Raw genomic sequence first — 10,861 nt, forward strand, 5'->3', positions numbered from 1 at the left:
CTCTCTCCCTTCCTCCCAGGGTCACTGACATCGTCACTGTCTCCCGCAGGCCTAGGCTTTCTCCCTGACCTACGTGTATTGGGTCCCCAGATATTTCCGTCAGAACAGTTAGCTCTTCCTTCCTCCAGGAAGCCTTCCTGGAGAGCTCAGGTGGAGGCGAGCCCAGCACCCTGCTCCGATGGCTCCCCTGGCCCTGCTTTTGCCAACCTGGACTGTAACTTTTCGTTTTTGGCTTCCCCTCCTAGACTGGCAGCCCCGCCATGTTCCTCCATCTGCCTCCGGGTTTCTCTGGGCTCCTCAGCATCCGGTCTGTCTGAAACTGTCAGCGTCACCGTCTCCATCTCTGTGTCCCTGGCTGTCTCGGCATTCCGGGTCTCCGTGTCTAAGCTGCTGTGAAAGGTCTCCGTTTCTCCGGGTCTCTCTCTCTCTCCTGGGCCTCCTGGCCCTGCCGGGCTGGGCACTGCCCTTTTGGCTTGAGGGGCCTCTGGGGACTGGGGGGGGGGGGGTCTTTGCTGCCCTGCCTGCCCACAGCGAGGCCAGGCTAGGGTAGGCCCCCGCCCAGCCGCTGCCTGCTCCTTCCCTCCCTCCCTCCCCGCCGCTTGCCTCACCACAGGGTTTGATGAATCAAACTCTTTGTCTGGGTGGGATCTCCCCCAGCCAGCTGGGCAGAGAGAGGGCTTCCCCTGCCGGAGCAGCCGACCAGCAGCAGCCTCCGCGGGAGAGGTGAGGGGCGCAGGAGGGCCGCCGGCAGGGGGCCGGGGCTGTGGGGGCTTGGACCCCTGGGTCGTTAGGCCGGTCCCCAGGCCCCAGCAGCCTCCCGGGGTGACTTCCTATGCAGGGAGGACCCATCCAGCCTGGCCTGCTCCCGGGGCTGGAAGCCGGGGTGGGGAAGAAACCCTTCTCGCCCCAAGCTGGGGGCCGGGGCACCTCCCCGTCCCGCTCCTGGGAGTGCCCAGCCTGATTTGCCTGGTGGCGCGCCTGCCAGTCTGTGACTCTCCCAGCCAGCTTGGCATGGGTGTGGGCACCACTCAGCGCTGAAAGCTGCAACGCCGGGCATGGGAAGGGAGGTTGGGTAACACCAGAGCCGGGACTTCCGAGGCCTGCGTGTTTGTGTCTGCAGCCCGGTGGGTGAGTGTGACCGGAACAGGAGTGGGAGAGAGCTCGAGTGGCTATGTCAATAACGGAGGGGTCCCTGTGTGTGAAAATGTGCGGTCGTGTAAAGGAGTGTGTGAACGCGTGAGCCTGTGAATGGGAAATGTCTGAGCGTATCGGTGAAGTTGTGTATGTCAGTGTGTGTACTTGGGAGAAAATGTGTGTGCATGTATGTACATGACAGTGTATGTATCTGTACATCTGATCATACGTCCGAGTTAGGAAGTGCACAAGGTGGTTAAAAGCACAGACTCAGAGGCTGGACTGCCTGGGTTTGAATCCCGGTTCCACCATTCACCAAATACCTCTGCGCCTCACTCTCCTCACCCATATGAGGGGGGTATGAGGATAATGGGGTTGGTGTGAGGATAAATGAAATGCAATGTATAAAGCACCTGTCTATCATTGATTTAATGCCGTGTAAGGATGAGGGATTCCTGTGTAATTAGGTGTGTGAGCGTGCTGGAACAAATGCGTGTACACATGGCTACATCAGGGTTTGTCCAGGTCTCCAGAACACGGTGGCTTTCTGGCCAGCCCTGCTGTCCTGTGTCTGGTTCTTTTTTTAAAATATATTTTATTGATTTTTTTAAAAAAATATATTTTTTCTTGATTTTTTACAGAGAGGAAGAGAGAGAGAGAGAGATTTAGAAACATCGATGAGAGAATCATCGATCAGCTGCCTCTTGTACACCCCCCATTGGGGATGTGCCCGCAACCAAGGTACATGCCCTTGATGGGAATCGAACCCGGGACCCTTCAGACCTTAGGCAGATGCTCTATCCACTGAGCCAAACCGGTTTAGATTATTTTGTTGATTTTTTTACAGAGAGGAAGGGAGAAGGATAGAGGGTTAGAAACATCGATGAGAGAGAAACATCGATCAGCTGCCTCCTACATACTCCCTACTGGGGATGTGCCCGCAACCAAGGTACATGCCCTTGACCGGAATCGAACCTGGGACCCTTGAGTCTGTAGGCTGACGCTCTATCCACTGAGCCAAACCAGCTAGGGCCTGTGTCTGGTTCTGATATTTTCTCCCCTCCAGGCCCAGGTGTCTGGCAGAGCACAGGAGGAATGGACTGTGGGCCACCTGCCACCCTCCAGCCCCCCCTGGCTGGGCCACCGGGCACGGCCTGCCTCCCAGTAGCGGTGTGCCAGCAGGAGAGCCTGTCCTTTGTGGAGCTGCCCACCCTGCAGCCCCCAAGCTCGGTGTGTCTGGATCTCTTCCCTGTCACCCCTGAGGAGCTGCAGGCCCCTGGCAGCCGCTGGTCCCTGGGGACCCCTGCTCCTCTCCAGGGGCTGCTATGGTCGCCGTCCCCAGGAGTCCCAGACACCGAGACCTCTCCCAGTGGGGGGATGCGGCCCAGCAGGGCTGGCAGCTGGCCACACTGCCCTAGTGCCCAGCCCCCACCTCTGGAGGGGCCCTGGAGTCCCCAGCACACACAGCCTCAGCGCCGGGCCAGCCACGGCTCGGAGAAGAAGTCGGCCTGTGAGTCACTCTGGGTGACCGGGTGGGGGGATGGGGAGGGGGAGAGAGGGGTGGCCCAGAGGGGTGAGTAGGGGAGAGGTTGGTGGCTTTTTAGGACTCTTAAGCCCCAGAGTCCCCCAAAACAGGCAGGACGAGTGGTAGGTTTTGGTGACAGGGGAGCCGGAGCTCAGCGGGACGGGAATGCCTTGTCTGCAGTCGCACAGCAAGTAGGTGGCTATCCTGGGCGCCCTGGCCCTCCGCTCACCCTTTGCCCACTGCAGTCAGCACTGTGTGCCCTCTGCCCCTCCAGCTGGTTTCATTTCTCTGGGGACCAGCTCTCAGCAAACACACTGCCCTTTCACTTGGACATGTTGCCTAGATGCTCGGGGCCACGGGGCAGCAGCAGAGAGGAGGTGGGAGAGAGTCCCAGCCCCGGGGTCGCCAGCCTGTGCCCTCACCCCACCTGCAGGGCGCAAGATGCGGGTGTACCAGAGCGAGGAGGCCCCTGGCGGTCCCGAGGCCCACGCCGTCTTCCTGGAGCCCGGCCAGGTGGCAGAGCCGCCCCTGAGCCCGGAGGAGCCCAGGCCTCCGGAGCCGGCGGGGCCCCCGCGCGGGGGCCTGGAGGGGCCTGAGCGGAGGCGCTTCTCGGCCTCGGAGCTGATGACCCGGCTGCACTCCTCCCTGCGCCTGGGGCGGCACTCGGCGGCCAGAGCCCCGGGCCCGGGCCCGGCGGGAGCGGCCCCCGCCCGGGAAGGTACCTGCCCCTCCCCTCGGCCCAAGGGCAGCCCGGGAGCCAGATGTGGGTGGAGCCAGGCTCACTCCCCGGACACACGAGGCGGGGTGCCCTCCGCTGGAGTGCGGCCCCCGCTGCCCAGGGCCACCCCCCACCCTCCTCCGCTCTCGCCTTCTCCAGGGAAAGCAGCGCCGGGACGGGAGTCAAGCAGCGCGGAGATGAGGGTGGAGGGCGCCGCGATGGCAGCCCCTGCGGACCCCGGCGGGAGCCCCGGCGGCGGCGGGCCCGAGGCCAGGTAGCACCTCCCCCTCCGGGGTCGGGTCTGAGGCCGGGGTGCACGCCGCGGAGCCCCATCGTCCCCCCTCCCTCTCTGCAGGCTGGAGTCGCAGGAAGAGCCGGCTCCGGGCTCCAAAAGCGCCAGCGAGCGGCGACAGTCACGGTTCCTCCTGAACTGTACGCAGGAGGGGGCCGCGGAGGGAGGGGCTGAGGGCCTGGGGCGACCGGGAGACCCGGGTCCGAGGGTGGAGACGCAGGGGTCGTGTAGGAGGGAGAGGACGGAATCCCAGTTCCCAGCACGGGGGCGAGCACGCAATGGGTGCCCAAGCAGTGTTTATGGAGTGAGTGAACGAATGAATGAAAGGATGAATGAACGAATGAATGCATTCACTGTCCCGCTGCTTGCGGAGGGAGCTGGCTCTCGGGGGGCCGGGCGGGGCCGGGCCGCGGCCGGCGGCGCCCACAGCCCCCCGCCCTCCCCGCCCAGCCGTCCTCTACCAGGAATACAGCGACGTGGCCAGCGCCCGCGAGCTGCGGCGGCAGCAGCGCGAGGAGGAGGCCGCGGGGGACGAGGCCGAGGGCGCGGAGGAGGGGCCCGGGCCGCCGCGCGCCAACCTCTCCCCCAGCAGCTCCTTCCGCGCGCAGCGCTCGGCGCGCGGCTCCACCTTCTCGCTCTGGCAGGACATCCCCGACGTGCGGGGCAGCGGCGTGCTGGCCACGCTGAGCCTGCGCGACTGCAAGCTGCAGGAGGTGCGCGCTGCCGGCCTGGGAGGGCGTCCGAGGCCCCGAGGGGAGGGGGCTACTTACTATATGGATCGGGGCCAGGAGAACCCGGTCCGGGAACTTAGCGCGGTCCCGGGGTACAGGGGGTCGCAGGCCAGCCGGACTGCAAGGTGCAGAAGGTGGGGAAGGCGGGGCCACCAGAGGGCGGGACCGAGGGGACGGGCAATGCCCTGGGGGTTGCTAGGACCTGACCCGGCGGGGCTTGCAGCTGGAGACCTCGGAGGAGCCCTGGAGCCAAAAGCCGGTGGAGAAGCGGGGCGAAGGGGCGGGGTCCCCGGGGGCGAGGCCTAGGAGAGGGTAGGGCCCGAGGAGGGGCGGATTCAGGCTGGGCCAGGGGAGGAGGGATCGCTGGAAGCCTGGACCTGGGAGCTGCAGAGCCAGCCCTAGCGGAACTGAGCGGTGGGCGGGGCCAAGAAAAGGGGCGGGGAGGGGCGGGGCCACCCAGGGGTAGGGGCTCCAGTTTGGTTTGAACAATTGTGCTGGCAGGAGATGGGTCCTGAACCCCACCAGGCACCAGATCAGGGGTGGGGAACAAGAGGCGGTGTCCGGGGCCAGAAAGGCGTCCGGGTGGACTGGTCTGACGGTTCAACCCCTGGTCTGCCTCAGGCCAAGTTTGAGCTGATCACGTCCGAGGCCTCGTACATCCATAGCCTGTCGGTGGCCGTGGGCCACTTCTTGGGCTCAGCGGAGCTGAGTGAGTGTCTGGGCGCACAGGACAAGCAGTGGCTGTTCTCCAAACTGCCCGAGGTCAAGAGCACCAGCGAGAGGTAAGGGCCTGGCCTGGCCTGGTGGGGGGCGGGGATGAGATTGGCCCGGGCTCCTAGATCTGGGGTCTCACGCTGTCCCTGACCCCTCGCTGACCCCTCAGGTTCCTGCAGGACCTGGAGCAGCGACTGGAGGCAGACGTCCTGCGCTTCAGTGTGTGTGACATTGTGCTGCACCACAGCCCCGCCTTCCGCCGAGTCTACCTGCCCTACGTCACCAACCAGGCCTACCAGGAGCGCACCTACCAGCGCCTGCTGTAGGGCTGGGCACTCGGACTGGGGGGAGGGCGCAGAGGCTCTCGGGTGGGCGTAGGCGTGGGGGACTGGGTGAGGAAGGGTGGCCTGAGAGGGAGGGCGCCCCTGTTCGGGGCTCTGTGACCAGCGGGCAGGAGGGATGTGCTGAGAAGGCGCCTGAAGGACCACGGGGTGGCTGGGTCATGGATCCCAGGAGTTCAGACCCAGCTGTGACCCCAGGCCCCTCCCCAACTTCCAGCCTGGAGAACCCCAAGTTCCCTGGCATCCTGGCTCGCCTGGAGGAGTCTCCCGTGTGCCAGCGCCTGCCCCTCACCTCCTTCCTCATCCTGCCGTTCCAGAGAATCACCCGCCTCAAGATGCTGGTGGAGGTACCCACAGGGCACAGGCTGTGGTGGGGGCTGGGCGACGGAATGCCACTGTGAACCTCCACTGCCCTTTCTGGGGGGCGCCCGTGGGTGGGCAGGGTCACGGGGGAGGCCCTGGCCTGCCGCATTGAACTGACCCCACCTTCCAGAACATCTTGAAGCGGACAGCACAGGGCTCTGAAGACGAAGACATGGCCACCAAGGCCTTCAATGCCCTCAAGGAGGTGAGCTGGGCAGGGCAGGGGCCTTCTGGCTCCCAGGGGCCTCCCCAGAGCCCCGCTGTGTCTGTAATGGTCCCCGGGTGGGCACCCGAGGCTGGTCTGTGGGCGCCGGGGCTGTGGGGCTGCGGATGACCCACCCACAACCTCCCCAGCTGGTGCAAGAATGCAATGCCAGCGTGCAGTCCATGAAGAGGACGGAGGAACTCATCCACCTGAGCAAGAAGATCCACTTCGAGGGCAAGGTGCGTGCCCACAGCGGGCGGGTGGGCACACGAGGGGCAGTTCCTGTTCCCTCCCTCCCTGGGGGCTGCAGGCCAATGCATCACTGCCCCCACCCCTCCCTGGCCTGTGCTCTCTGCCCCGCTGCCCCGGGCCTGACCTCTTCTCCCCCTTTGCCTTCTCCTTCCGCCCAGATCTTCCCGCTGATCTCCCAGGCCCGCTGGCTGGTGCGGCACGGGGAGCTGGTGGAACTGGCCCCCCTGCCCGCGGCACCCCCGGCCAAGCTGAAGCTGTCCAGCAAGGCGGTCTACCTGCACCTCTTCAACGACTGCTTGCTGCTCTCCCGGCGGAAGGAGTGAGTCGGGGCCCCGTGTGGGGGAAGGTCGATTGGAGCTGGGCTCCCTTCTTCCCTCTAACGAGCACACAGCCAGCCCATCCGGGGCCTGGGAGCCCCAGCCTGCACCCGACGGTGTTGCCAGGGCACCCTGAGCCTGTGAGGCTTCAGCAGGAAAGGCAAGTTCATCTTCTAGAATCAAGGGCTGGACTGTGTACAAAGAACTTGAAGCTGCTCTGAGCTTAAGCCAATTAGAGCACAGCCCTGGAGTCCCAGCTCTGCCCCGAGCCGTAACCATAACAGCCAGCATTCGCCATGCGCCTGTCCTGGGCCAGGCGTGCTGTGTGGGTTACTCCCTGTTGCCCTCTAACTAGTTCCCTGGTAAGTAGGCTCCCTCGTTGTTGTCAGTATCTCAGAGCTGATAGTCCAGGGGCCAGAAGGAGCCCCAGTCTGTCGGATGCTAGACCCCACTAAACAGAGACGAGGTCTCATCAGAGTTGCTGCCCAGTGGGCTCTTAGAACGGACGCAGGGCAGAGGCTCAGAGAGAAGTTGACAACATGCCCGGGGTCAGAGGCTGGTCTCCCCTTCCACCTGCCAGGGATCTGCTAGGAACGGAGTTCCCAGTTCCTCTTGCGGACTCTGCTGGCTGCCAGGGAGGTGGTGCCCGGCGCAGTCGAGTTTCCTGGAGGAGGCTAGAGAGGCAGCTGACTCCTCCTCCCTTTCATCAGAACTTGGCTGGTCCTGAGGGTGGGGCATGGGCCAGGCTGACCTCGCCTCCCCCGGTCCCGCAGGCTGGGCAAGTTTGCCGTTTTTGTCCACGCCAAGATGGCCGAGCTGCAGGTGAAGGACCTGAGCCTGAAGCCCCAGGGCATCCCTGGCCACGTGTTCCTCCTCCAGCTCCTGCACGGGCAGCACACGAAGCACCAGTTCCTGCTGAGGGCCCGCACCGAGTGAGTGGGCCCGGGCTGGGGAGGGAGGACCGTCCCAGGCAGGTTCTGGCCTTCTTTCTCTGGCTTCAGGACAGTGGCATGAGGCAGGGCATGGGCAGAGCTGGCACCCAGGGGGGTCTGGGCTTGCTCTGTTCTTATGCTCAAAGCTGGTAGGGCACAGGCCTGTGGGTCAGGGCTGTGAGGTGAGTCCTGGGGCGGGCCTCATACATGACCTGGTGGGTCTGGATCACACCCCGTGTCCCAGCTGTCTCACCACCCTGGCCCTGGGAATGCAGTTTGCATGCTGTGATGCCTTGGCCTCCCTTTTCTAGAAGTGAGAAGCAGCGATGGATCTCTGCCATGCGCCCCTCCAGCCCCCAGGAAGACCAGGAGGTCATCAGCGAGGGGGAAGGTAGAGCCTGCCAACCTCCTCCCTCTGAGGCCCACACCCTCTGGGCTGGGTCCCTTGCTTCCCCCTTTCCTCCAATCCTGGGTGCCAGGCGGCCGGCAGGACTACAGGGAGAGAGGTCAGCTGCCCGGGGCAGTCAGGGGCGGCTCTGCAGAACCTTGAAGGATGGACAGAATTCACATAGGACAGGCTGACCCCCATGTGCACGGACAGCACCCTGGAGGTGACAAAGCCTTTTATATCCCCCCAGCACATCCCCACAGAAGCCCATTTTACAGGTTAGAGAACAGAGATTCAGAGCGGTAAGGCGACTTGTCCGAGTTCACCCCACTAGTCAGTGACAGGGCTGAGATTCAAAGTCAGGTGTGTGGTTTTCCCAACACGACCAGCCCGTCTAGGGTGATAGGAAGAGCTGAGGGCCTGGACCGGAACAGATTCCCGGGCTTGAGCTAGGAATCCTGCTCAGGTTGGTGGGTGAGCTTCCCATTCTAAAGAGGGGCTCAGGGAAGGCCCCTGAAAGATGAGGAGGGGCAGGAGGAGTGCAGAGATCTGGGGGGGAGCACTCCTGGTGGGAGGGACAGCCAGTGCAAAGGCCCTGAGGCAGGTGGGCACTCAAGGGTGTCTGAGGAACAGCCGGGTGAGCAGCGTGGCTGAGTTTCATGAGGGGGGGGGGAGAGGGGCGGAGAGGCTAAGGTTAGCAAGGGGCAATGCCGGACCACGCAGGGCTTGGTAGGCTGCAGGGAGGACTTGGGAGTTTATTCTAAAAGGAGCAGGAAGCCCTGGAGGGTTAGGAACGGGGGAGCGATGAGGCTTGAATCCCAGGTGAGGAGGGTGGCCTGGAGGGAGCACCACGGAGCATTAGGGGGCATAGGAAGGGGCTGTGAGTGCTTTGTGGGGGGGTTTCCGGGGGCAGTTGGACATTGGCCTGGAGGTCAGGAGCAAGGTGTTGTGATGAGCTGGGAGGAGAGAGCCCTGGGTTCAGCAACAGTAACGGAAGCTGGGACTGGACTCACTGGGGCTTGTGTTTAGGGTGAGAGAGGAGAAGAGCGGCCAGGGTGGGCCAGGGAGGGACAGAGGAAAAGAAGCAGCAGCAGCAGCGGCAGCAGCAGCGGCTGCCCTCCCACCCCCGTACTTCCTCCTCTGCCCCTCCCTGGCCCGCTCCATCATGCCCTGGGCACTCCCTCAGTCGCTCTTGGGCTGTCAGACCGCCCCCAGGTTCAGTGTGTCCGCACGTACAAGGCCCTGCAGCCGGACGAGCTGACCTTGGAGAAGACTGACATCCTGGCAGTGAGGACCCGGACCAGTGACGGTGAGAGGGGCCTCCCGGGAGGGCCTCCCGGTGGCGTTCTCGGGAGCAGGAGGTAGCTGGATGGCTAAGACGTCACAGGGAGAGGTCATGCAAGTGTTGCTCAGCCACAGCATGCAGGAATGAAGTTAGACAAGAGTAGGAACTTCCTGCTTGTAAAGATGTGGATTGAGAGTGACTGGCGGGGGAGAGAGGGAAATAACCTTCTTTGAGGATGTTGGCGGGGGGGGGGGGGGGTGAGAAACAGGTCAGAAGTTCCTCTAGGACAGTGTTTCCCAAAGTGTGGTACGCGTACCCCCAGGGTACGGGAAGAGTTTGGTGGGGATATGCACTGTACCGTGCTTAGCTGCGCCTAATTCTACGTTCTCATGAGTACGAGGGGTACTCAGCGTTACGAAAATTATAGAAGGGGTGCACGTATGTCACAAGTTTGGGAAACACTGCTTTAGCAGACTGCCAGAGGCAGGGTCCTTCCTGGAGCTGGAAGATTCTGAGACGGTGTCACCGCGGCCCCAGGGGTGCAGAGGAGGCTTGTAACAGGGCCTAGGCGCCCCCTCGCAGCCCGGCCCTGGTGCCCTCGGGTGCCACTGATGCTGCTCCTGGCTGTGTGCCCCCAGGCTGGCTGGAGGGTGTCCGCCTGGCGGACGGCGAGAAGGGGTGGGTGCCCCAGGCCTACGTGGAGGAGATCAGCAGCCTCAGTGCCCGCCTCCGGAACCTCCGGGAGAACAAGCGGATCACGAGTGCCACCAGCAAACGGGGGGAGCCCCCGGCGTGACGGCAGCCGTGGCCTGGGATACCCGCTCCGGGGCCGCCCGCAGGGACCTGCAGTGTCTCCGCTCCCCAAGCCGCTGCGCTGGGACTTCGCTCTGTGGCCCGGCATCGAGTGCAGCTGTCGCTTCTCGGTGTCCACTCTTCAGGGCCGAGGGCGGCTCCTTCCTCTGGCCGGGGGGCCTCTGCTATCTGGCCAGGATTGGGGCCCTGTCTTCCGTGTCCTTGACCCTGCCTGACTCTCGGTCCCTTCACCAGGGGCCTGGCTGGGGAGGGCTCTAGTACTAATGGGTCCTGTGGCCTCTGTGTATCTGGAACCTTCTGGCCAGAGCCTGCGTGGGTCCTGGCTGTGACTTGTCTGTAAATAAACTCCCATCATGCCTTTGCTTGGAGTCTGTGAGCCATCTGGTACTCCATTTCCCTCCCCCCGATTCCCCTGAAGATCAGGAAGGTTTTGGGCTGCCTCCCCTTGGGATTTCTCTTTGGTTGAGTTCCCCTCTTAACCAGAGGAGGGAGAGAGAGGGCTGCTATTAGCAAAGCAGCAGGTTCAAATAGGCTTAAATAGTGAAGAGAATGTATTAGTCCTTGCACTTGTTTCTTACAGTTGCTGTAACAAATTCCTGCAAAGCAGGTGATGTAAAGCAACAGAAACCTGTTCTCTCGCAGTTCTGGAGGCCAGAAGTCTGAAATTGGCATCCCTGGGCCAAGTCCAGGCATCCGGAGTGGCGCTGTGCTCTGGGGAGAAGGGTTCCTTGCCTGGTTCAGCTTCTGGTGGCTGCCAGCATTCCTAGGCCGGCAGCTGTATCGCTCCAGTCTCTGGCTCTGTGGTCACCTTGCCTTCTCTGAGTGTCTATGTCAAATATTTCTCTGCCCCC

The 10,861-nt window shown here is 63.3% G+C and overlaps 1 protein-coding gene across 1 annotated transcript; it reads left to right on the forward strand.

The window, feature by feature from the left end:
• The first annotated feature begins 1,830 nt into the window (after positions 1-1,830).
• Positions 1,831-10,378, forward strand: ARHGEF19 (Rho guanine nucleotide exchange factor 19). The gene is made up of 15 exons (XM_084875317.1): positions 1,831-2,644; positions 3,093-3,377; positions 3,543-3,651; positions 3,733-3,809; positions 4,120-4,382; positions 5,022-5,182; positions 5,284-5,436; positions 5,673-5,802; positions 5,949-6,023; positions 6,173-6,262; positions 6,434-6,594; positions 7,366-7,524; positions 7,836-7,915; positions 9,117-9,221; positions 9,836-10,378. Exons 1-15 carry the CDS (start codon positions 2,230-2,232, stop codon positions 9,991-9,993), a joined length of 2,421 nt encoding a protein of 806 aa, XP_084731443.1. The 5' UTR covers positions 1,831-2,229; the 3' UTR covers positions 9,994-10,378.
• The last annotated feature ends 483 nt before the right edge of the window (positions 10,379-10,861 follow it).

The sequence above is a fragment of the Pipistrellus hanaki genome (assembly GCF_964339955.1).
Source record: "Pipistrellus hanaki genome assembly, chromosome: 2".
NCBI classification, from domain to species: Eukaryota; Metazoa; Chordata; class Mammalia; order Chiroptera; family Vespertilionidae; genus Pipistrellus; species Pipistrellus hanaki.

Coding starts and splice junctions, on each gene's coding strand:
- ARHGEF19 (XM_084875317.1), top strand. CDS start 2,230: ATGGACTGTGGGCCACCTGCCACCCTCCAGCCCCCCCTGGCTGGGCCA. Junction 5,183..5,283: donor GTCAAGAGCACCAGCGAGAG/GTAAGGGCCTGG, acceptor CTGACCCCTCAG/GTTCCTGCAGGACCTGGAGC. Junction 6,595..7,365: donor CTGCTCTCCCGGCGGAAGGA/GTGAGTCGGGGC, acceptor CCGGTCCCGCAG/GCTGGGCAAGTTTGCCGTTT.